Genomic DNA, 25,894 nt, shown 5'->3' on the forward strand with positions numbered 1-25,894 from the left:
CATCTAATTGTACCATCTTGGTATGCTTCGGTGGCATATCAGGGAGTTTGGACGAGCCATGGTTCGTATTTTGGCGAGAATACGGCCAAGTGAGCATGACATCGTAGCCATATTAGGTCAGTGTCTTGATATCGCAGGGTCTCCGGACAGTGGACACGACCTGTGATTGGCTAATAGGCCACGTTCGATTTATCAATATTCTAACATGGCTCCGAGGCTTTCAGGACAAACTTCTATATTCGGTGTTGCTTTCTTTGTATCCATGTCTCTTTTGGGATTTGAGAGACAAAAAAAACTTTAAAAATTTGCATTTTGACCCGAAAGGCTCGGAGCCATGTTAGAATATTGATATATAGAACGTATTTGGTTACGGTAAAGCTATTAATAAATCGTGAATATTGTTGCATACGGCATAGCAATGATGTCAGCTCTGGGGAGAAGGTAGGGAGAATTTAATACTTCTCCATGAGACCTGTTACAATCAGAGTATGACCTGAAATTGGAACTCGACATGATTGCAGATCTGTTAGTTCACTTTGCATATTTTAGAAATTTTTAAGTGGAGTAGGACCGAATACCACAAGTACAAGAAACCCAATAGCTTTAGAACGTGTTATAGTCAGTCCTGGAGAACAAGTTAATATTTCCAGAGTCATAACATCTCGTCTAAGAATTTCTACATCAACAACCGGCGTGTAAGAACAACTGAACCAAAGTTTTTCCAAGTTAGCCTGAAAAGTAAGTTACTTAGTGTCTTATGCGTTTACGATAGTCCAGCAACTGGTCTGAATGAATCTTTTCCTTTGCTTATTTGAAAGAAACAACTACAATCGTGAACAAAAGTCCTTGGGACATATTATGTAATATTATGTAATGTAACGAGTTATCTGTGTTTAAGAGTCGAAGTTTGAAAAGAACGCTGCTATATCCTTTTAAAACGCGTTGCTGTCCCCTCTTCCCACCCAACACAATGTTGAAAATCAGGTGAAATTGCAGGTACTAGTTTTCAACATTATATGTGGGGTGGGGGGCGAGGTTAGGCAGGGGAAGTTGTATTCGCGTCTGGCGTGTACGCAAAAGCGCCAAAAGTGCAAATTTGTCCCAAAACTTTTGTCCATGATTGTAGCTTTGCTCAAAATGACTGCCTAAGTAATTCCTACTGTAGGACCTCTGTATAATAGGCCATTTCCAAGTTGCCCTTACTTCTGTTTCAAAACTAGTCTTGGTGAACAACCTACGCATATGACTTTCTCTTGTATGTGCTTTGTCTTGCAAATCAAATTCGTTTCCTTATGAGAAGTTATGCACTAGGACCCGTTTTCAAAAAGAGGTAAAAAGCAACTCGAAAATGGGTTATCTCGGCTGCTAATGCTCAAATAGACTTCAACAAAACTAAACTGTTCTAAATGAATTTAGATTTTCTCTTTTTGTTCTGAATTTCCAAATAAGAACCTGTTTCAGTTTTGAATGTTTAATTACACGCGTCCGTTTACATGTTTATCATGAGATATTTCAATATACCAAGACATAAGGACCTCTTAGCCTAAAAAAGGTTCTGTTTTGAAAAACATCCCCTCCCCTGCCCCCTAAAAAACAAAGACATTTTGTTTCACTATAGATTCTTACAGTTCACCTTGAGCCTTGTAACCTCAACAGGAAACATGAAATCACAGGCGCTGCTTCTCCAAGCTACCCTCTTACTCGTCTCCGTTGCTTGCTACCAGGTGCATGGAGCAGTACACCAGGAGGTCTGTACGACTATTTCGTATCCAGTGGAGGTCAAAGTTGTCGGCTGTCAGAAGAGAACCGTTTCCCTAGACGTTTGTGCAGGAACGTGTCATTCTGAGGAATCCTGGAACGGTGAAACATGTTTGTGTTGTAAGCCTGCCAGCAGAGTACCGGTTGATGTTGAAATTCTATGCGGAAGTGGATACAGTGCCTATAAACAAATCAAGACAGTGTACGAGCACGTCCAATGCGCTTGTTCGAGATGTTTTGAAAACTAAATTACGATGGATGTTTTTCAAGATAGGTTGCCTCTATAGTGGTTATTCCTTTGTGGTGTAAATGAGACACGTTTATATATATTATTAACTGGTCACTTAGCCTAAAGCCCCTTCCAAACGGACTTGAAGAGACTTACTTGCGTTGTGTAGCCAAACGGACTCGCATGTTTCCTCGCAAGTACTGAAAAATTGCAAAAAAATAAACAAATAAATAAATAAATAAATATATAAAATAAAACAACAATAATAAAAAATTCAAGGCTACGGGCGTAGTCCCTCGCGGGCCAATATCCTACATTTCATTGGCTAATAGGTTGCTATATCAACGAATGGATGTCACTCAACTTGCCTTGACTTGGGTTAGGTGGCCAAGGGGTGAAAAACTCGTTGACTTGCATGCAAATTTGATCTCGACCAAAGTGACCGTAAGTCATCGCAAGTCATCGCAACTGTACGCAAGGCCTGGTTAAACGCAGTCGCAATGAGACCCACTTGGCCCTACTTGCAAGTCTGTTTGGAGGGCTTTACCATTTCTATTTTCGATCGAAACTGAGGAAATATCCCTTTTCGCCTTAACACTGAGTGGCTCTCAATTTTCATTGGCATCACATAGGATAGTCAATATCGGCGGTTCTATCGTGAATTTGATCCATCAAGGTGGCGATATTCTAATACTGAACATACATTTTAAAAGAAATAATCAATGACTTAGGCAGACCAATTGGCAAAAATGTTCTCTCTTAAGATTTAAAATTGTGATATAGTCTTCAAAAGAAAAAAAAGATATAAATATAACTGTATTAATTACAAATGTAACTAAGCGCTGGATCACAGCGACTGTGAATAAACAATCTAGGACATTCCATTTGTTTAGCGATGCTGAGATTGAACAGTAGCAATGAGGGCGCTGTGTAGTATGGCAAAGGAGTCGAGATGTCTTTTTTCATCACAACCCGCGCGTTACCTACTACTAGAATCCCGTCCGTATTCGGCAACAAGCGTGATGAATACGAGCCTGGTGGTCGTCTGGTTGCCGTCTGGTGGAAAGAAAGAGCAGGGAGAACTCCTCGGATGTCACGAGGGAGCGTTGAGTGACATCCCGAAAAAACAGCTGCAGCTCAGGCAAATGTTCGTTTCGGCACCCGAAGAATTCCGATTTCTATTAGACCTAGCGATATCAGACACTGGCGCGAGTTTTCCCGAGTACTTCCGAAAGCCGGGCTGTCAGAGTGACATGATAGCGTTAGCTTGCGTTATATAACAACATGCTTGGCGAAAACCGCTGAACTTTAATAAGCTACAACGGTAATACAAGTATGACTAGTAAAGGAAAAGGAGAGTACCTCTTCATTCCAAACAATTCAGTGATTTCTTTGCCTGTTCAGTCTCCGAAGAGAGCTGCGCTTAACTTCATCCTTGTTTTCCGTGAGCTATCAAAAAGAAGGGAAACTCTACTTCAATGTAACTACATTTTCCGCTAGACTAGCCCATTAGTCTGTGTACAGCCGCCCCCTCTCCCTTCCGCTCCCCGATTTTTTTGAGGGGAGGAGACGGCTGTACAGAGGCTGTAGCCCTCTAAACGAACCAGAAAAGTTCATGCCGTTTAACAGATGTAAACAAATCGAGTTATAATTTTTTGCTGTTAATTTCATGTTGCGTTCATTCTCGAATTCATTGATAAGGCACATATGTTTTAATTGTATCGTCTTGGAAACAAATCTTTATCGGCGGGTTTTGTTTCATGAAGTGGCAATTCTTACGCGAGGTCCCTTTTGCGCTGATAAAACAACCGCCCGCAAATGACCCAACGTTTGTAAACTTTCGTCTGCTGTCGACAAAACTTATTCTGATAGTGGACAACTTTTTGCATACTTCCAGATCTTACGAGAACATCTTGTCCAGTAAAAAAAAAAGATATATATAACGGTAAAAAATGTTGGAAAGAAAACCTCTGAACTGATAATAATGGCCGTGATATTACGGAGCCATTTTTGTCGCATCAGTCCAAAACACCCGTTGTGTAATTTACGTTCAGTGAGCAATTACATCACAGTTTTGGCCTGTTAATAAAATATTACTGGCTGTTTCGCTACACGGAGCTGAGGTCACAGGATTCAATAAAAGAGTTTGAAGTCTCGTTGGTGAAAAATTCAAGTTTTCTTGAGGATTTTCCACGTATATTTGTCGCAGTTTTTTCTGCGGACTTCTCAAATGAAAGGTAAGGTGATGTTGACCCTCTTCTGCTTGTTTTATTCGCTCGTTTTGATCTTATGTCTAGTATGTGTGCGAGGCAAATATGGAACAGGAAACCTGGCGAGTATATTTGGCTTCACGGGTTTAATTCTTAATCTTGGGCGCCATGTTCTTCGCTAAGATGGTCAGAGTTTGCAAAATTAAACCTGATCGAACATTTTGAAGTTTTCTTCGTGCACTTTGATAAAAAAGTGTTTCAAGCGCTTATCGCATGGCTTTGGAAAGTTTCCCTAGCTAGTCTTGTGGTGGTACTATTGTTTATTGAATTGCCGGAACAAAACACAGCAATGAATCATTCATGTTTGGCAGGTTAATCATAACATGTTCAGATGCAATGAGAATCAAAAACAAGAATCTCTCCGAAATAAATTTAAAACTACTTTTTTTTTGTTACAGCACCAAATAATTCAACCCCCAGTTATGTCAAGAGAAGATTTTTGTTTGATCTTTCTTTGTGCTAAAACTTGCATCTTTATAAAAAAAAAAAAAGTACGTACTGTTTCGCTTGGTAATCTAATTTAAGCTCGGCTTAGTCTGTATCATGATCACTTGTGTGATCAAGGAGCAAGCCAGTTGTCAAACTCCGCAGCAGAGTCAAACACAATTGGCCGTCAACTTCAAATCCATGCCATACGTTTATATTTTCTCTTAAGAATAAACTTGTGATCAAAATGCAAATCTTCTTTGCAGCCAATGTTATGATATATCGGGAAAACGATTCAGTTGTATTCATAGTGTAGACAGTGGGATTGTCACCGCTCGAATTAACGAATCGAAACTTTCCAACACTACACAAAAATATTTCGATTTAAGGCCGGTTTGAAATAAACTTGTGCTAACCTGTTGGGAGAGGCTCCCCAGAATTTGCTAATCTAACGGTTTCTAAAATGAGGAAATTTCGTAAAAGTACCGATAAAAATCCAATGAAACCGTGAAATCGATCGAAATATATCTTGTTAACTAAACCGTTATATCGGTTAAACGGAAATTTGAAGCCAAGGCTATCTAAAATATTTTGGCTTTAATAAATTGCATGACCTGGGAATTTGTTGAGAAGATTTTTTTATGCCAATGTTTCTCGGCGCAAATAAGTCAGACGTCAGATAGTCTAGGAAAATTTCCGTTAAAGAAACAGTGGAAAGTTTAACCGGCTAAGAAGATATTCTAGCTTTTCCATATTTACTTGTCATGATATCATTACTCTGACACACTAAGGCTTATTTCACTAATTCAAAGTGGTAAAGTTGTCGCCCTTTCAAAATCCAATCAGACGTGGCTAAACCCAACTGAAATCATTGTCTTCTGAAAGCCATTCAAGTTTCGTGTAATACCGCTCGAAATTAACACATGCTGTCCGCAATTCACGTGAACAAGTTACAACTTGCAATATAAACTACTGAAATGAGGAAGTTACAGAGTTGGAATCTTAGCAAGTAACTCAGAAATTATAAAAGACCTTGGAGAATCTTGCGAAGCTAAAATTTTAGTACCATTTATCATTAACCAATTTTAAAGGGATTTTACATGCTTTCAAGGAAACCAAATATTGCAATGGCTAAAAATATCAACCAATACATAGTTTGCTGTTTGTTTGATCAGTTCCACACTTTAGAAATGAAAGCAAGCTTAAGTTATGAAGGTCAATTAGGGCGTGGTCAATGAGATCGAAGATAGATCATATAGTCAAACCTGGGTGGCCGTTATGGGGAGTTAGAGGGTGTGACATTTTTTATTTAAAAAAAAAAAAATGCTTATTGTAGCGTGTAAATGGGTAACAATGAAATATATCAACAAAATTGAAACCAAATAGAAACAGAGGCCAACGGAGTTGTACAGATCACGTTTCGTGATCTTTTCGTGACCTTTTCCCGCGCTTCGCCTCAGCTACCTGTATTTGGCCCGCCAGATTGTCTATTTTATACTATTTTAGTGCTACCCTCTTTAAATAAAGTCTTTACTTACTTACTTACTTACTTACTAAAAAAAAAAAGTGGGGTTTCTATACACCAATCGTCAGTCGCTGATTAACCGGTCATTGTCGAAAGGTTTTAGCAGTTGGGACGCGCTTTAGTGGCCGTTGCTAAGCAATTGGCCTGAAAAACCCGCACAACTTTGTCATCCAATCAAAAGTGAAACCAAAACCAATCGTGACTAGCCTGTACATGTTTTCCCGCGCTTCGCCTCAGCTACATGTATTTTGGCCCGCCAGATTGTCTGTGTCCTTTGTGATTGGCCAGAGTCATTGCCTCGACTTTCGTTTTACGATACTCGATTGACAAGCTCTAGTATCTATAAAAATAGCTAACATCTATTTTCTCATTATTAAAATATCAGTACATGGTCTAGCTGACAGGTGGAGAAAACAAATAAAATCATCAAAAGGAGATGTCGTTTTCATGATGTGTAACGAAATTCTCGTAACTAATGTATTGAAATCAGTAAGGGGGAGATTTAAAATTTGAACTGAAAATGTTCTTGATATTATTCCAGTTTGGAAAATCTGAGTTGAATTTTAACTTTTTCCAGCAAAAAGGGAACAAAACTACAAGTATTCTGCCTTGCAGTTTTCTTATACCTAGTTATTCAGGTTAGTTATGACGTGTAGGTTTCTAACGTATTTTGCTACAACTCGCAAAGCATTGCTAAGACAGCTTCCACATCACGTCGGTGAAATTTGAAAACGCAGCTTTATTTCTACAGTTCCACCAACTGTCCACAATAATCCTTCACGAAAATGGAGCTTTCTAGCTATAATAATATTAATATAGCCTGCGAAGTGCTCGCACGCTCTCCTTGCTAGCCGAATTTTTCTCCGTCCTCGCCGAGAGCCTGTTCACAGGCTGAGCGTTTCGCAAACGTTGTTCAAACTGGAGGAATTTGAAAACGCCGGCTTTTCGTTTTCGTTTGGTTAAGTCTGTATACGAGCCAAGTTTGCCATCAGGCCGGCACTTATTTCCGGTCTCTGTAGCATGAAGTCTGATGAAGTGACCAGGAGTATTATTACTCCCCCCTGGATGGGATGCTAATCCATCACACGGTTTCTCCCAGCAGTAAATTCGCCGGTACTCACTTATACAGCTAAGTGGACAGAGGCACTGTGAGAGTTAAGTGTCTTACCCAAGAACACAACACAAAGTCCGCGGCGAGGACTCGAACCGGACCGCTCGATCCCGAGACGAGCGCACTAACCATGAGGCCACCGCGCCTCCCTCTTCAATATGGTCTCATTAGTTAGTCTATTTGGTTTTTGAATATATAACACATAATCCGACATTTGGCTTGTCTTTCAGGGATGCGTTTGAGTCTCCCATTTCTGCTGTGTGTCACTATTGCCTCATTGCACTACAGCACCGAGGCAAAGCGATTCTCCAACTCCAGATATCTACTGGGTAAAGCACTGCTTAGAAGAGCACGGGAGATCAACGAAACTAAAAGCAATGGTGACGTGTTAGAAGATGAGATGTCAGAGGAAGAGCGAGAGAAAGTCTTGCAAACAGACGCGTTAGAAGACATTTTCGTTGGTTCCGGAAATCACGTGTACGAGAGCCAAGGGAAATCGGAGACTTCCGGTTCAAGGCGAGAAGAAACTTCCGCTTCTGACGAGAGCGAGGCCGAGGAAGCGGAAGAGGATAATGGCAATCCTACTTCCGGTGATAGCAATGCGGGAGAAAGGAGTGAGGACGATGAAAGTGACGAAGATGAGGATGAGAAGAGCGAAGACGATGACGATGACGACGGAACAGAAACGAAAAAAGACCAAGAAAGCCAGGAAAGCACAAACGACGAGGATACAAGCGGGTCAGGGCTGATTGAAAGTGAACGCGCCGCAAGGCGCTCGTCAGACATTTCTGGTTCAGGTTCCGGAAGTGAACAGCAAAATGATGCTACTGAGCAATCAGGGTCAGGAGAAAGCACCATTGAGGAAGTTGCGCCCGCAGCTGCATCTCAGGTTGAGGCCAGCGGAACGGAGGAAAAGGCCGCGAAAAAATCGGAAATCGAAACAGCTTCCGGTGACAGTCAAGACGAAGACGAGGAAAGCGGAAGTGCAGACGCTATCAAAAAAGGAATTGAAAGCTTGAGCCGACTTTTAACGCCAGTAGCCAGCGGTTACGATTTTGAGTTGTACAGCGGTAATACTGCGAATGATGACAAAGAAGGGGAAACTGAGGCGGATGGAGAGAGCGAGAAGGGAGTCAGCTCCGATACAGAGGAAGTCCACGTCAAGCAATGTAAAAGAGTTTGCGAAGATCCCATGACTTATAAACAATGTGCTGTGCCTCGCTGCGACTATAAAATGGGAACCATCAAAGACTTGTGTATCTATCTGTGTAAGCATCAGACCCCCGTCTGTAGACAGCAATGCGAGTAAGTAATGTCTAAGGAGACTTATTTTCGCGATGTGAATGATCGATAACTTTTTTTTCTCGATTTCATTACGAGGCTCAAAATGAATTTGGCCGTTTTCGTCTTTAGGTCCTTAAGAGATTTATTAGTAAAATTCGTTAACGGGGAACTGGAGACGAGAATGGTATAACCGCTGTACTCAATTGACCTCAGGCTCGATTGTTTCTAATTTAACAAGGCCAGTCTAAGATTTATTGGTTGACTGAATAAACAAACCACGGGCGAACAACATTGACAGAAACTCGTTTAAACAAGTGATTTCTCTTTATCTTAAAAGTTTAACAAATACCGTGAATCACGATTTGACACCGTGTGTAAATTGTTTATTGAACATCACGAAACACTAACTACGAAAATCTATAATAACGAACTAAATAGATAAAAAGAGATATATTAGCAAGAGAAGAAAAATGAACCTTTGTAATTAAAGGAAGACAATTTAACACGCGAATTGCATGATAACAGACTAGCATCGACATGTCTCTGTACGTATTGCGTGCCTACTTACGCTGGATTACGAAGTGAGATTATCCAAACTGACGACAAAGCTACAAAACAGACAGTGAATTTTCAATTAGCCCAACAGACATTTATCGTACAGCGAAAATCAGCCAGCTAAGAGACCTTACACACATGGATCCAACCAGTTTACTGATGACAATAAAGAAGGAAACAACTTTTCCTGAAAAATATTTGAAATATTTTGAAAACGCAAAAAACTTACAATGTTTGAGATCGACATGTTTCGCAATGCAATCCGCACGTTCATTTATATCGTGTCGAGCCTGCTGAGGGATTAAAGTTTTCGGAATACAGTGGAATGGCGATTTTTCGAATCTTCAAGGCAAACGAAAAGTGGTATGAGAAGTCTGTTAGTTCGAGAAATCGTGAGTAAAATTACAGGGTTAGACTGAGGGGAAGAAAACAACTTTTGGTTCGAGTAATCAGGAGGATTGAAAACTCGAGGGTTTAAAAAATCAGGATTCAACTGTATATAACTTTCTCAAACTGCCTTGCTTTTAGGTCGTCAAGTTGGACTTTTATCTCATTGTTTTTTGTTTTGTTTTGCTTTTTTCACTGTGAAGTAACAATTTCTCACGCAAACAAAACCGTAATCTCTTAAGCACGTGCCCACAAACATATACAACAAAGAAATTAGAATGTCTCAGTTCTCTAAGACAGTGTCACATAATGAAACATTGTATCGGCTGTAATTAGTTTAAGGGGCTTGAACCCATCGATCGTTTATATAGCATTCGCCGCATTTGACAACTACCTGTTAAATCATTATCTGGTAGTCAAAATATATTTAAACCGTCACCTATGGTGGCTGTCTTCTCAGACGATCTTGGAATAAAAAGTATAGATGTGATTCCTTGTTTTCGTATACGAAATATTATTAGTAGTAGTAATTAAAGGCAAGGAAAGCATTGAGATTTTTTACAATGAATTCTATTGAAGCTTTTAACATGGTGACTGGCGATCTGCGTCAAAAAGGCGCGTAAAGCAGATTTGCAGTACTTCTCCTGCGAATGAAGACGAATCTCGGCCTGTGCTTTCTTGAGAAGTCGAAATGCAGTTCAACGCCGTCTCTTCAAAGACCACGCTCGGGCAGAATTAACTGACTGTGTAAAAAATGGTCTTTGCAGGGAGCTAATGAGCTAAGGACGGAATGAAAAAAAAAAAGCTAGCCATTGTGCACCGTTGGAGAGGGCATGATTGTATGAAAATAACGGCCGGAAATTCGTCTTCGTTCGCAGGCTCTTAATTGGAGCTTTGAAGCTTCTTTTTAATCGAAATATCAATGGTTAATAAATATTGCTTCGGAGTAACGAGTTAACTATAGTTTTTAGAAATGAAACTAACCACTGATAAACTGTAAAAAATCTCCTTGTTGAATAAAATCATATGAAATATCACGTTTTCAGTGTTCTTGTCTTTTTGATATAGATGACTTTCGAGAGCTGTCTTACTTTGTTGCCTCATTTTGTTTCTCAGTCCAAAAAATAGAGGGGAACTGGTAACTGACTTGCCACTGAAGCTAAAGGCCGTGACAATTTCGTTCCCAGAGACGCTCGGTTTTTTTTTTAGCAGACAAGAAGTCACTCGTGCTAGTGCTGAGACTCCGTCGGTTAACAAAATGATGACGTAACTCCGGCACGACAGGGTCACGCAATATAAATTTTGCAGTGAAGGCTGGGTTACTCCTTGTTTAGTGATAGACTGGGAGAAGTCTCCCTTTTCCTCGAAAATCCGTGGTAAAGAACGCAAAACAAGTGAGCGTGGGAGCGTGACGTGCAAGCGGCGAGTAGCGCGGCTTCGCATATCATGCTCGCACGCTCACGACTGCTCGTATCTGTTGCGTTCTTCTTTGGGTTTTTCTCCACGGAATTTCGAGCAAACGAGAGACTGCTCGCCGTCTAGTTTAGTGATTTGCCCACTTGTACATAAACAGGACCAAGCCAAATGTTAATCGAAAAGAGGCGAACTGGTACAACTAAGAAAGCAAATAAAATTTTAAAGGTTTAAAAATAATTTATTCGCAGTACTAAAAGAAGGTATCAATTTATTCAATGACAAAAGCTTTGGAAGCAATGCTGTACAAGCGTTCTCATCGTGTACAAAGATGCATTTATGTCTTGTGCAGTCGTGAGAAAAAAAATATGCTAGATAGTTTACATTGAATTCTGCAGGTTTGTCCTAGTATTACTAGCAATAAGGTGACCTCAATCTTCTTTAAAAAATCTTTGCCTCACTGGCTTTATTTCTCAAACTAAACAGAGCTGAATGGAAGCCCTTTGCTGTTACACAATCCGTGAGCGTATCTTACTTCCCCTTCAAATTGTGAGCCTGACACTGACGGTTTTACAGTGGATTCCCTCAGTGGTTCATCCACTGTGAAAGTTTGTGAGCATGACGCAAAAGGCTTTGCAGTGGATTCCTTCAGCATTGCATGAACGATGAAAGATTGTGAGTATGCGGCAGATGCATCAGCGGATTCACTCCTCGGTGAAGGCGTCATTTCTTCAGATAATTCAGGGTTGTTATTGGGAACAGATAACGTAAACTTGGTACCCAGGGCACCGCTTGAATGTCCTGGAATAAATGCATTGTGGGCTGTGCTAGATCCGGAAACAGAAACAGCTGACGGATTCGACGTGTTTATGATAACATTTGGCGAGGAGACTGGAGCTACTGTCGCCGTTGGATAATGTAGCTTCTTAAGACCTAAAGGGGACAAGCATAATTCAAAAATAAACCAATTCATCACAATCAGTCAGTCAATCAATCCATAAGTCGGTCTGTCCGTCTGTCAGTGCTAGTCTGTGAATCAAATATCTTCATTACTCAATTCGAATACCGTTTAAGAATGGTACGTAGTGTTGAACAAACTTTTGAATCACAGCATGAATGAGTTCATGCACATGTGGGTGGTAGGGTGGATGCAAAGTAAACGAGTGATTAAGAACAAACGTACGAACGCGGAAAAGTGAAAGAAGCACAACAAAAAAGTTCAATTGTTTTCTTCTAAAGAAATGTTCGTGGGACAACGTACTTTCAACAGCTTCTACTGGCAAAGTTTCCTGGGCGGAGACGATGCCAGCATTCTTGGTTTCATGATGCATGAATGTAGAGGAAGAAACAGATTTCACATTCCCTTCACAAGATCCCGAACTCTGAGTCCGCATCATAGAGGGGTTCGTAGGGCTTTGGGTAAACTGTCCCGCCAATCCAAGCCCCCGAACGCTTGGAAAACCTCCTACTGGTCCTTGCTGCGTTTGAGCCAACTGATAAGGATTGCCAAACGGTGCATATAAAGTGAAAGGCACTTGAAGCGAGGTTTGCCAGGGGAAAAATTGCATAGGTGTATATAAAGTAGAGTTCCATGTGGCGCTAGGGGAAGTGGATCCAGATATTTGATCAAACTGTTTTTCTGTTGCTCGTGGGGTGCGGTTCTTTTGTCGTCTGTGTTCGGGTTTCTTGGTGGAATACAGTTGTCGTTTTACGTGGACCAACAGATCTGTAGAGGAAAAGATGAAATCAAGATTTTACTATTTTAGTGCTTTCGGGAAAAATCTCAAATTAACGAGAAAAATATAGGTAGTGTTTTATGAAACTGGATCAGAGCTGAAATTAAGATAGGAAAAACGCGATATAGAAAGTACCTTAGGTTAATTTGAGGTAGGTAATTTCAATGCCCATCTTTCAATTGTTAGCTAAACATGCTAATTTAAAACTTTTATTTAATCTCAGTGACTTATCTCAATTGCATTAATGATCAACTCTTTCTTTTCCTTCAGTTATAAAAGTCTTATGAATATCATTGGTAAGTTTTCATGAGAACTTCCAGCGCAAACACAAAGAGATATTTTCTAAGACTATATAATTATAAAACCTCAGGATATTGTGAAATTGATACAAGATATAAGGTCGTTTAAATTTAAGTGCCCTGATATAGGCGACCGTACAAGCCCACTCTAAAGGTAAGAAAAATAATCTATTTGGTTTTCTGAACCTTACCTCGCCTTCCCTTTCGAAAGAAAGGATGTTTAAATTCACATTTTGAAAAGAACGATAACGGCGAAGTTGACGTCCTCTTTGCATATTCCGTGACTTTACGAAATCCATACAAGTTTAGTTGTCGAACAAAACTTGCAAAATGCTTTGTCTTGAAAAGCGCGCTCGATGGATTGATTAGAATCTCTGAAACGAATCTCTGAATGCTTGGAATAACGACGCCTGTTCCTTGTGTGTTCCAGTGAATTTCTTCGCGTTTAGGATTATTAACAATCCACCATAACTTCTCTGGAAAGGCCAGCAAAGCATAATCAGATTGACGATCTGTTGGCAAGTAAGGCGAAACTCTCGCCATGTTGAACGTTATATGTGAAGAAAACTTTCAGGGTTTCTAATCTGTTATTTTCGCGTTTCCATGGAATTTTGCGTGGTTCTTGCGTGACGCCTGAATGGCGCGCCAACGAGACTTTTGATTGGCTGAAAGTAAGTGCACGCGCAAGATTTGTTGTTTCCGCCAGGTCCAGGGGATAGGTAGAATTTTTCAATAGAGAGTTCTTACGCCAAGTCTCAGTGGGTTTGTGAGCATGCCTTCTTCACCTCCACTCCCAACCTCTTAAAAGTTTGAAAAGACAATTTCTATTGGCCTTCAATATACTCTAGAACACTGGATACCTTTTTAAGAGTTAATTATCCTTTTTTTATTACACAGAACATGTAAAGTAGTTCAGCCTCAATGGCATGTCCTTGGTCACTAAAAGTATGCAATTCGCAGTTAGTTTAACTTTCTTTAACTGCAATTTGTATAACATTTTTGATCTGATTGAATAAGTACGTCGCTAGCCAGATAGTACTTCAAATGAGTCCACAAAAACATATTGTGGCTGACATTTTTAGATACTTTTACATCATTTGATCATTTCCATTAACTAGGATTTGATTATCACCCAGAAAATTATTTAGGCGATTTTGTGTGATATTTGTTTCCATCTCTGTATCTTACAGAAACTAAAGGGAAACGTTAAGATATTTTCCTAGTGTTGACCACTAGTTGCTCCTCTACGTTTTAATTGAGCAACTTTTCATACGAGTGAATTTTAAAGGAGCTCAATCACGGTTTGCACATTTTGAAAAGTTTAGCCTAAATTTTTCAAATTCGTCGTTTGCAATCCGTGTCAATCTTCGCCATCCTTGACCATCCTTGTTCCTTTATCGTTTATTATTATCTCTTTGATGTTTTTCTGACTGAACTTTTTTAAGCATTTTGAGTAATCGGAGCAGCTACTGTGCATATTGGCCTTAACATTTTCGGAAGACTCTGTAATGTGTCCCGACGGCCATACGAACTATTCCGAGCATTTTTAATTTTGTGAATTGTGAACTCTTCAGGGAGCTCGGAAGAAACAAAGAAAACTTACTTTCACAGTTTTTTTTTTTAACCATAGGTATTAAAACTTCGTTTGTAACGGTACTCTGCCTCAGTTTTTATTTTATTTTAGTTTTTCTTCGTAACTATTTGTTGTTTAGGAGATCCGAACTTTCCACCTTGTAGCCGCCATGATTTTAATGTCCCCTACCGAGAGGTCCTGGGCACCAAACTGCAATTTTCCCGCCATTTATCCCGACTTAAGTTTGCAAAGAACTCTGGGTAATATGAACAAAGCGTGCATAGTTTGCCGGGAAATCACCGTGTCCGCCATCATGCCTCCGAAGAAGAAGGCTGCGAATGAGCCTACGAAAAAAACCGAACAGAAAAAGAAGGAAAAGATAATCGAGGTATTTGAGAAACTGGTCGTCTTTTCGAATACTCTAAATTTCCTTCTGTGAGCTTAGATTTGTGATTTCTATCTCGCACAGGATAAAACTTTCGGATTGAAAAACAAGAAGGGCAAGAAACAGCAGACATTCGTTAAACACGTTACTCAACAGGTAAGCTAATAATAGATGTACTTTTTGCAGATTTTTACGATTTGAGTAATTGGTGGTTTGCTTTTCTTTCTTGGAAAAAGGTCAAATATGGTGGGAATCCTAGTGCGAGAAAGGTACGTACAACATTACAAAACATGCATATCAGCTGAAGTACCGCACGCGAGTAACTTGAACTTAACTTAGTAAATATACGTACACGTTTAGTGATTGATGTCCAGTGATTCGTTCGAATATTTCATATTTACCTAAATGATCTTCTGTTTAATAAGTGTATTATATTCTTTATAAATGAAATAATTTACAAGAACCGGCTAATGGGTAAATCCTCTAGTTTATGAAGCTGAAAAAGAAAAATAATGTTACACCATCGTCCAAATTGAACTTACCTTAAAAGCTAATATAAGCTTATTTTTATACGATTTTCTCGAGTTTTCCAAGCTACCAAAAGCCTCGTAAATCGAAGTTGCAACAAATACGTTTTCCGGATTAAACAAAGTAACTACTTAATTACCTTTGCCTTGCGATTACTTGTACAAGTACGTGGTTAAGATTTGTATCAATTAGTTCAATCGTTCAAGTTTTTGTGTAATAAAAATTATCAGCATTTATAGCTTTTAAATACAGTGGAATCCCATCACACTGTTAACCCTATCAACACAACAAACCCATTATTGTGGTCACTTTTTTAGCCCCAAAAAATGCTTAGTCAGTCATTTCCTTGTTTTAACAACTTCGATAAAATAGCCAATGCTTACTTCTCCTTGTGGTATAATTCAGGACTGGAAATAAGGGTTAGGATGACCAGCCAAATATACTTAAGCCTGGTCATACTTCGTTTACGAGTCGAAATTGTTATGATCAGATATTTTTGCTCTAATACACAATAATAACTCACCCTCCTTCTCCTCCCCAGAACAATAGTTAGGTAATTTTCCAGGGCTTGAAAAAAAAAAATTGAATTCCAGCTTGCCCTTGGTATTAATTTTACTTTCCCTGGGCAACTCTTAGTTTGCTCTTTTAATGCTTCAGATGGCAGATGACATGCCAGATCCCGTGCCCATTGGGCAAGTGATCCAATTAAAAGCTACTGGTACTTGCCCAGAAGAAAAATCTAGTTGTCCGAGACTACCATATGGCACTTGTTTTGAGCCCTGATTTTACACACAACTTGGACTCCTTGTTGTACTGATTGATTTATAATCAACTGTGAGATACATTGTTACTTAATTCAGTCCAGGAACGTTAGATCCTTTCACTTATATACATGTACAACTGATATATAAATGTGTACTAATTTTCTTAATGATCATTGTTCTTGTTTTTCCATGTAGCTTGCTCAGGAGCAAGATAACAAAGTAAGTCGCTCTAACTGGAATATAAATATTATAATTAAACCTAACTTGGATTGCCAAATCAGTTGCAACTCAGCAACTGTTCCACTTTTCCTATGGTTTCCCTTCTTGTTCCAAATTATCACCTCTACCATTAAAGGTGCATATATACTGGTGGTATATTGCTTACAATACTGCTCCACACTTTCTACTAGAATGAACATACACTAAAGTGTTCAAAATGTTCAAACATTTTGTATAAAATGTTAAAAAGTGTTGTTTAAAATGTTCAAATGTTGTTTATAGTGGTCAATGCGCTTAGCTGCACATAGCTAGTTTGCAGGCATGCTTAAGAAACAAATACATCAACTAAACGTAATAGGCTTAAAAATCCCAAGTGGCGGGAGGCAGACCAGTTGGCTATTTACAAGCATGACCCAGGAGTTGAACTAGGGTCTACCGAGAAGCAACTCCAACTTAGTGGTCAAACAAATTACATAAAATTACATTATTGAGTTTATTGAGGTTGAAACTTGTTGGAACCTGATTTTTTGTCATATTCATCAACTATTAATAAAAGACTGTTATTTTGTGTATTATTTTACAGAAAAAAACAACAGAACAAAAGAAGAAAGAGCAAGATGAAGTGAACCAGCTGTTTAAACCTGTTATTGCACAGAAAGTATCAGCAGGTCTGTATGCATGCACTTCAGAAGGCAGTCAAAAAATATCCTGGAATGTTCAGAGCCTAGGGTTGTCATAGAGTAATTTCACATGATGTCATGGCAGCCATATTGGTGTCCCAGAACAATAAAACGCAGCCATGTTGGTGTACCAAACCAATCCTGTGGGAGTTGAACTCTTTTCTTATGCAAACACTTTCTTTTGTTCCATTCAATTTGCATGGCTGCTGGCCAAATGACTGAAAATGCTCTATGGGGCCTTCAGATTACAGATCATGTTAATCTTAAAATAATAAAGATGTGGGTAATATGCTCTAGATAAGACATACGGTACTGTAAGGCACATTTAGTGAATAGATTTTCTAGTTGGAGCCATAGTGCACTAGCACAAAAGTCTTTTACAATGGCCTAATACTTTTTAATACTAGGTAAAAAGTCCAAAAACTAATGTTACTTGTTCATTAGGCAAGCAGTAGTTGATGAAAATCATATGCCCAACAGAAAAACCCGCTTGATCCGTTTTTTTTGACAGGGCACTTTTTGCATGCTCAAAAGTCCAGTTGTGAAAGGTTTTAGATGTATCTAGCTATTAAGGCAAAGTTAAGAAAGGAAGGAAGGCCTTGTAATCCAGCAAGAGGTACTTAAACCCTATTAATTAACAGCAGGAAACTAGATGTTTGATTGTAGGCATATTGTAACACACAGGTGCCGATCCCAAGTCAGTAGTTTGCGCATTCTATAAGCAAGGACAATGTTCCAAGGGAGACAAGTGCAAGTTCTCTCACGACATTGCTATGGACAGAAAAGGAGAAAAAAGGAGTCTTTATGTTGATGCCAGAGATGTTGATGACGAACTTAAAAATGGTAAGTATCACTAAGTTCGTACTTTGTACTGAAATTTCAGACTTAAATGTATGTTTAAGAATATTGAAGTGATATTGAGGTATTAAAACTTTATATGTGCATGTAGTATGTTTTAGGTAGGTAACTGTTGTAATCTTGTTTTTATGTGACTGGAGACTGAATGAACCATTGTGTTTCCAAGTTAGCCTCCAGCCTAGTTATGTATAATTGTAGGGCAGGAGAGATGAAGGAAGGTTTTGAGTTTCTGCAAAGGTAATACAGATGCAATCAGGGAACTAGAAGCTTTCAACCTAATGTCTTATCTTTTCTCAGATACAATGGATAAATGGGATCAGAACAAATTAGAGGAGGTCATTGAGAAAAAGCATGGCGAAAAAGAAAAATCAATGCCCAAAACAGAAATTGTAAGTACAATAAAGTGTCCACGCAATAACTTAACACAGATGTTGAACTACATTTATACAGAATAAACTTAATAACTATTTATGTAAATTACAAAAAAAAATAATAATAATAAATAAATAAATAAATAAAAAATACAAATTAAAGAAAAGCAATTTTTTTTTTTGTATTTCTCTACTTGGTGATCAATATGAACACAGTATTGTTAAAAATAAAGTGCAGTAAAATAAATAGTAGACAAATAGTTTGTGTTAGATTTATTAATACTGAGCAAAAAAAACAAAACAAACAAACAAACAAACTGACAAAGATTTCCAGTTGACTTTTTACATATAGATAAAGGAAAATTGCATGCAATAATAGTTGGGCAAAATGTTAAAAAATGTTCCATTCAAGGTCTTTGATTCTTGTAAGAGTACTAAAATGCTTGTTAAAACTATTTTCCAGGTCTGTAAATTCTTTTTGGAAGCTGTTGAAAAGGGACTTTATGGCTGGTTCTGGAATTGCCCTAATGGCCCAAAATGTATCTACAGGCATGCACTTCCACCAGGCTTTGTGTTAAAAAAGAAACAAGAAAAAGAAGTCAAAGATGAAATATCATTTGAAGAATTTATAGAAACAGAGGTATGCCATAGAGAATACAATACGGGGACAGGGATCAGCTGGGACAAGCAGCTCCCAAATTGTGCTTGCCCAGCGAGAAAATCCACATGTGATTCTTCCAGATGACTGGACAGCACTTTTTGAGCCCAGCCTGCAATGAACTGTCTGTGTGGAGATTAGCTTCAATTTTTGGTCGTAGCTTACAGCAATTTTGTTTTCATTGAGTTATTACTTTTGAGCAGTTGTTGCTGTTTCCAGACAAATACCTGATGAGGTTTTTTATGGCAATTGTACTCAGCGTGTCAGGGACATTGTATACTGGTCACCAGCATCATTCAAAAAGTCATTTATTATTATCATATCATTTTTTGAATAACACTCAAAATACAAAAATATGTGGAAAAATTATTTGTGTCAGTTTTTACATGTGTACATGTGTATATACATACTCTGTTGTCTTTGCAATAATTTATCATTTGACATCTGATAGACTGAGAGAGACTGAGATTCTCCTAGCAATGCGCATTCTGCTTTCTTCTTTGAAAAAAAGGAGAATTTGATATGAGATCAAGAGCCACTTAGGCTATTTTTCTACCCACCCCTTCTTTTTATTGTTGGCCATTTTCATTTATGTGGAAATTTTGGTTTTTTGTCTTCAAGAGAGCAAAGCTTGGTGGAAACTTGACAAAGTTAACATTAGAAACGTTCTTGGAGTGGAAAAAGAGAAAGGCAAGTTATTAACATCTAGTTAAATATGATCAGTAATCTTTATTACAAGTTAACATCTCTTAATTAAAGAGCCCTAGGTAGCCACACCCTTGTTTTTGTTTACATGCGAGAGTTAAGTTATTATATTTTATTCGGAGCATGTCGAAATGAGTAGTCCAGCACCTCTTCCAGATTTGTATCTTCTTTGGTTCTGGTAACCTGTAGCTTCTATTTTTTCAAGAGATAGGGGTGTTGTTTGGATCATTTGTGTATTGTTTCGTGAGCCAATAACAAACGGTGTTTGCACAGCTACAGGCCTGCCTGTCGAAACGAAGAAAATCACGGTGAAACTACTTAAGACAAACATACTTCCAGGGACACAAGTTACAGTAAAGCAAAAAGATTTCACTTCACCATGCAATATCAAAGTTTTAATGGCATTGAAAATGACAGAGGTTGACTAGGGTCCTTTAAAGTGTAATTTCAGGTAGTGGGTCCAAATGGCCTGTGCAAAGACACTGAAATTGTCTAACTTGTACCTCCTGGCTATCGTAGCCAGCAATAAGAAATTCCGGCTAAGAAACTCCTCTGGCTCCAAAGCCTTTTTCATCATTAAGACTTATAGACATGTAGTAATTTTGCAAGTTTGTATTATATGTAACTCACTTTATCTCAACTGCCTAAGCCAGTGTAAAATCTTAGCTAATTATTTAGTACCCTTTTCCTCAACAGTTAAAAGAAAAGAGAGAAAAATTTGAAAAGGAGCAGGCAAAGAAAAAGGATGAATTTAAGTCTGGAAGAATTGTTGGAAAGGTGGGCAGTTCTGTGGGTGTCTAGCTGTTGTGATTTACATACATTGTGTGCAGTCTGTTTTTCCTCTTGAAAATCATGAAGAGATATGGTGAAGGTTTTACAATTTTCATCGCGTCCCGACACCTTCTGGTCCATCCTACCCTTTTCCTTTTACTTTCACACGAATAAACACTTGTCAGATCCTGAGGGAAAAGATGCGCTGCAAGCAGTTTATGATTTATGTCAAATACTTTCCTAAATTTGCGATGGTGCATCAGGGATGACGTAGTGGTGAGAGCCCTCGCCTCCCACAAATGCGTCCCAGGTTCTATTCCAGCCCAATGCCATATGCGGGTTTAGCTTGTTGCTGGTTTGTGTCTTGCTTGGAGGATTTTTCTGCGGGTACTCCAGTTTTCCCACCTCCAGAAAAACCAACACTCCAAATTCCAGTTAGACCAGGATAGAGGACCTGCGTGAAAACCAGCTAAGGCTGATGTGGCCTCCTCTCTAAATAATTGTAATTTATTAATAATTATCTCCTCAGAGCTTTATTATCTAGCTCTCTGCACGCACTGCAGGCCTATGATGAGGGAGCATCATAGGCCTGCAGTGCGTGCAGAGAGCTACATAATAAAGCTCTGAGGAGATAAATTATTTTTGCTATTTATCTTTTTATTTAAATTGCACAATTAAATATCTACAAATAGTACTCCTTCTGTTTCTGTGAATTAGCCATACTTTGCCACTGAGGCAACAAATTTGAAAAAACATTGAAATTTTATACTTACTTATCTAACATTCCACATGCGTTGTTGGCTTATGATGCTAGCATTGCAGTATGGGTTGTGACATTTAAATCAAATGGTAAGCTCTTTAGTTGGCAACAATGGGAGGTGCGGTGGCCTCATGTTCAGTGCGCTTGTCTCCGGATCAAGCAGTCCAGTTTTTGTGCCAAAGGTCATGTTATGTTCTTGGGCAAGACCCTTTACTCTCACAGTGCCTCTCTCCACCCGGGTACTGACAAACTTAATGCTGGGGGTAACCCTGCGATTGACTAGCAACCCATCCAGGGGGGCGGGGGATGGGGGTAAAAATACTCCTAGTTGCTCCATGCTCCAGAAATCAGAGATATGTGCCGGTCTGATGGTCCACTTGGCTCGTATGTAGACTTAGTTGGCTACAGCCTCTGCAGTAACAATTCAATGGGTTTGTGTGATTACTATAGGTCAGTGGTCGTGAAGTGTTTATGTTCAGACCAGAGCTGGTTGAAGCTGATGCTGATGATGATGAAGCCACAGAAGATATGAGTGTGTACAGACGGAAGGATGAAGATGTAAGTGACCTATCTCTAGATTAAGTCCCCAGGTATGAGAACACTCTCTCTCTGTATACATTGCTAACCTATAATGCTTCATTATTTAGCCATTTACATGCATCTCCAGGTCTTGACAAAAGAAAAAAAAAAAAAAGAAAACTTGAATTTCAGCTTGCTCACCAGGAAAGCAGCTCTCAAATTTTATTTGCGGCGGACAAGTCTAGGTAGAGGGGACTCGAGAGGGTGGCGGAAATTGAACCTAGCCCTTACCTGTCAGGCAAATGACAATGAAAAGGTTCTTGCCGTCAGGAAAATCTACTTGTCCCAGACTACTGGACAGGACTTTCTTTGAGCACTGAATCTCTGATCTTGAGGCTAAATTAGCTAGGTTTTGCATGCAGGTGCCCAGGTCAGATAGTTTTTGTTGTAGTCGTTTTTCTGATCCTGCTGTAGTATATGGATTGACTGCAAATAAAAACCTTAAAGTGAATTTGCCGACTCTCAACCTATTATCTTGAAGTTATCTTCACAGTGTATAATGAGTCCAATACTTGGAAGAATGGCATTTTTTTTTTTTTTTTTTTTCACTGTAAGAGTGGATTGCTCAGTCTTCTTTGCTTCTCAAAGGATGATGAAGACGCGAACAGTTCAACGAAAGAAGTCACGTTAGAAGACATGTACAGTGCTGCAAAAGAAGTTGATGGAACTGGCACAGTGGATACAACAAGCAATGCCGCAGAGAGGTTAAAACTTAATCAGGCCACCAGTACATCTGCTGGTGAAAATTCCAACCAACAGGTAACTGAACAGGGAAAAAAGCGCGCTGTCTCCCAATTCATGATTAATGACTTCAATTTATTTCTCTTGTCATATATCATACCCTTCATTTACCACTCCTTTCCTCTCCTCTTTCCTGTATCCTCCTGTCGATTGAAGGTTGGTAATTTCTCCTCACATTCTGTTCCTTCTTTTTCCTTTCTTGCCCTCCCCACCCCTCCCTTCTCTAGTCCTCTGGACACTTATCTTTCGTCCCGTCTCGTCCGATCCCTTGTCCTTTTCCTGCCCTGCCCTGCCCTGCCCTGCCCCGCCCGCCCCGCTCTCTCTCGCCATGCCCTTCCCAGCCACACCCCGCCCTCTCCCGCCCCGCCCTATCCTTCCGTGCATACCTCACCCTTCACTCCTCAACCCCGCTTTCTTCCCCCTTCTCTTCTCATCTACATTTTACATTATTTGACTCCATAGAGCCCCGATACAACGAATGCTGATGAAAATGGTCTCGACGAAGCTTGCGGCGGAACAGATTTACCTGAGGATGACATGGACGCCGCATTAGTAAACGGGATACCTATCGAAGAAAGTTTATTCGAAGAAGATGACATTGACGATTTAGAACTTGAAGATCTGGAAATTGTCGATTAACAAATGCTGAAGATTCTTTAGACTTCGACATGACCAACTGGAACATTCAACATAAAACCTGATGATGAGAGCTGTTGCTATCATGACAGTCTATTGAATCTTACATGAGGTCACTGCTAGGCAGTGTTCGTCATAGGCAAGAGTTTCAATGAAGTGAAAATAGCTCAAATTAATTATTTCAATACCTCTTGAAATAGTTGTAATGTAAAACGAAATTTGTAACATTACTATCGTTCTCAGAGTTTTTCTGCTTTTAAGAAAAAAGCCCTTGGGCACAGGTGCTGTATCTTGAAACCCTTTTCTTCAAGCTTCCTCCGTTCGGAAGAGAAGCTCTTGGAATGATTTTCGCGATGGAAAATATTGCCCTCAGCGTTATGACATGCGAATGCAGCATAGCAGGCAGGTGGGCCAACACAGTCAATAAATGTTTTAACACATGGCCCATTCTTGAAATGTGGCTGGTAAATATCTGTGAACAAGTTGATTGGCGTGTGTTGAATGAGTACGTGGCATGCGCTGGGCCGCAGGACTTTTAGTAGACCAGTTCAAACAATACAAATGCTTGGGATCATTTGATACGGAATAACGTGTAATGAAAACTTATTTTTGTAGTCGTCAATTTAAGGACAATAACTTGACTATCTTCAGACAATGTCTGTTTTATCCCATTACAAAAATGAAGCGAAAACTGATTGTAAACATCATCTTACGTGGCTCTTCCGGACGAATTTCTAACAATAAATTATCGCCAAATGACGTTGAGTGGTGGTAGTTCGGGGTTTTGTCAAACACTATCTATCAATGTCCTGTACTCAATCAGAGGTAACGATTTTGTTTCGATCGATCAGATTTCAAACTAAGCCGGAACATGACTTGTCCACGTGTTACTGTCTTTTTGCCCTTTGCACTGGTTACATGGTTTTGTGGTTCACTGGGGTTTTGAGGGGACAGCGAGCGAGAGATGACTGACTACAGTCTGACTACTTGTGAGAATCATTTAAAACTGCTCTTAACATCTGGAGACATGAAATTCTTTGGGTCTTGACAAGAAAAGATGGGCGTGTTGGATGTCGGGAAAGTTAAACGAGATGCTCTGGTAATTTTGACGCAGCCTACCCTGGTGCAAATGATCACAACCTAGTACTTCCATGATACCTAGAAAATACTAAGAACTCGTCTTTTCTTTACTAGATACAGTTTAATCTCCCTGATTACCCGGCTCTAGTAATACAAAGCGACCCCAGTTTGACCCGAGCAGCCAAATCGCTACTGTGTGTAAGTAACTTGAGTGGTCGCATATGAATGGCTCAAACCGTTAAGTCGGTGAGATAACTGCATCTGATGCGCGGCCTGAAACGAGCTACGCCACAATTTGCCGCATCTTGAAAAGTTTCGCCTAGATTTTTCAAGTTCGTTGTTTGAATTCCATGTTAATCTTCTCCATCTTTAACCATCCTTGTTTCTTTATGGGTTATTATTATCTCTGGTGTTTTTCTGTCTTAGTAGAATAATATTTTGAGATTTCCTTCAATTTAAAGGTAATTTTGTACGTGGCCAAATTTAACTGAAAATGCTGTGACTGAGCCCTTTCAAGGGTTTATATTGAGAAAGGATGTCATTGGCCGGAAGGTCTAACATACCAACGTGCTTACATGGAATAAGCTGCCTGGCCCTCAGGGTCACTACCACCCCCTCCTCCTCTCCCCCGTTCAAAGCACGTAATGTAGACTTGCCCTCTCGGGTAGCCAATCACAGCGCATGATTTCGTCGATTCAGCTTATGTAATAAAGCATTTTTATTGCTGTTCTTTCTAAAATTCTATTGTTTTAACAAAAACGTTTCTTACCTACTTTATCGCGTCAAATGTAAACAACACAACCTTACAAAGATGGTGTTTTTTGTTGTTGTTGTTGTTGAAATATAATATATTAAATCTGGCAGTTGCCATTAAGGCAATAATCAATTGTCGCTAGAAATTCGTCAACCCGTGACAAAGATTTCATAAATAAACTCCATTCTGCAGATTAAATTTTCGCTAGTGCATTTCTATAAGTAAACTTTAAACGTATGTCTGTCTCGATTAAAAGATTCTAAGTGAGAAACATTTAGTAAAATTACCATTTTCACGTTTTTGAGAACAAGTTCCCGTGCAAAAGTGGTCTAGCCCCAGCATGTCAATTAACCACTAATGGACAAGGGCTCCCTTTTTATACGACAGTTATTAGGAAACGATCGTCTACTTTTTTCCTATGACGATTCTATTAAAAGATAAGAAAACTTTCTGTATCATTTTGTAATCTTTTCTTGAAATATCACTGTTTTAAAATGCGTTTTGTTTCCAGGGCGCTGGAGTGATGTCCTGGCTAGCCTGCGAACGCAGACGTATTTCCGGCTGTCACTTGATTCCGCCAAAAAATAACGTCTGCGAATCCGAGCCAGGAAACGATTTCTGTGACGTAATGACTTTCGTTTTTCCTTGGCCAATCAGATTCCATGATAGAATGAAACTCGAGTGCTCCTCGCAGCGAATACCTTGCGCAGTAGTTCTGGGGTTATTTGAGCTAAACTGTGATTGGCTTAGAATTCCAACGTCACAGAAATCGTTTTCTGGCTCGGGTTCGCAGACGTTATTCTTCGGCGGAACCAAGTGACAGCCGGAAATACGTCCTG

General features: G+C 39.4%; 3 protein-coding genes across 3 annotated transcripts; 2 read left to right on the forward strand and 1 right to left on the reverse strand.

Annotated features, from left to right (window-relative positions):
• The first annotated feature begins 4,084 nt into the window (after positions 1–4,084).
• On the forward strand, positions 4,085–8,628 carry LOC145470138 (uncharacterized). Its single transcript, XM_081453977.1, has 2 exons — positions 4,085–4,224; positions 7,550–8,628. Exons 1-2 carry the CDS (start codon positions 4,218–4,220, stop codon positions 8,626–8,628), a joined length of 1,086 nt encoding a protein of 361 aa, XP_081310103.1. The 5' UTR covers positions 4,085–4,217.
• A 2,706-nt stretch (positions 8,629–11,334) lies between these two features.
• On the reverse strand, positions 11,335–13,536 carry LOC145469102 (uncharacterized). The gene is made up of 2 exons (XM_081452760.1): positions 13,185–13,536; positions 11,335–12,684 (listed from the first exon to the last, which is right to left on the reverse strand). Exons 1-2 carry the CDS (start codon positions 13,534–13,536, stop codon positions 12,008–12,010), a joined length of 1,029 nt encoding a protein of 342 aa, XP_081308886.1. The 3' UTR covers positions 11,335–12,007.
• A 1,184-nt stretch (positions 13,537–14,720) lies between these two features.
• LOC145470136 (zinc finger CCCH domain-containing protein 15-like) lies at positions 14,721–25,894 on the forward strand. Its single transcript, XM_081453976.1, has 13 exons — positions 14,721–14,954; positions 15,036–15,107; positions 15,188–15,220; positions 16,439–16,462; positions 17,046–17,130; positions 17,827–17,985; positions 18,298–18,389; positions 18,835–19,011; positions 19,651–19,719; positions 20,431–20,511; positions 21,716–21,823; positions 22,433–22,603; positions 23,048–25,894. The coding sequence occupies exons 1-13, from the start codon at positions 14,736–14,738 to the stop codon at positions 23,222–23,224; spliced, it is 1,467 nt and encodes a 488-aa protein (XP_081310102.1). The 5' UTR covers positions 14,721–14,735; the 3' UTR covers positions 23,225–25,894.

This window comes from Orbicella franksi, chromosome 15 (assembly GCF_964199315.1).
Source record: "Orbicella franksi chromosome 15, jaOrbFran1.1, whole genome shotgun sequence".
NCBI lineage: Eukaryota > Metazoa > Cnidaria > Anthozoa > Scleractinia > Merulinidae > Orbicella > Orbicella franksi.

Bases quoted from the DNA above. Each gene is read 5' to 3' on its own strand.
- LOC145469102 (XM_081452760.1), bottom strand. From the start codon at position 13,536: ATGGCGAGAGTTTCGCCTTACTTGCCAACAGATCGTCAATCTGATTAT. The intron at 12,685-13,184 runs GTAAGGTTCAGA...TTTCCTCTACAG, and splicing joins CTTTCGAAAGGGAAGGCGAG to ATCTGTTGGTCCACGTAAAA.
- LOC145470136 (XM_081453976.1), top strand. From the start codon at position 14,736: ATGATTTTAATGTCCCCTACCGAGAGGTCCTGGGCACCAAACTGCAAT. The intron at 18,390-18,834 runs GTAAGTACAATA...ACTATTTTCCAG, and splicing joins CAATGCCCAAAACAGAAATT to GTCTGTAAATTCTTTTTGGA. The intron at 19,012-19,650 runs GTATGCCATAGA...TTTGTCTTCAAG, and splicing joins AAGAATTTATAGAAACAGAG to AGAGCAAAGCTTGGTGGAAA.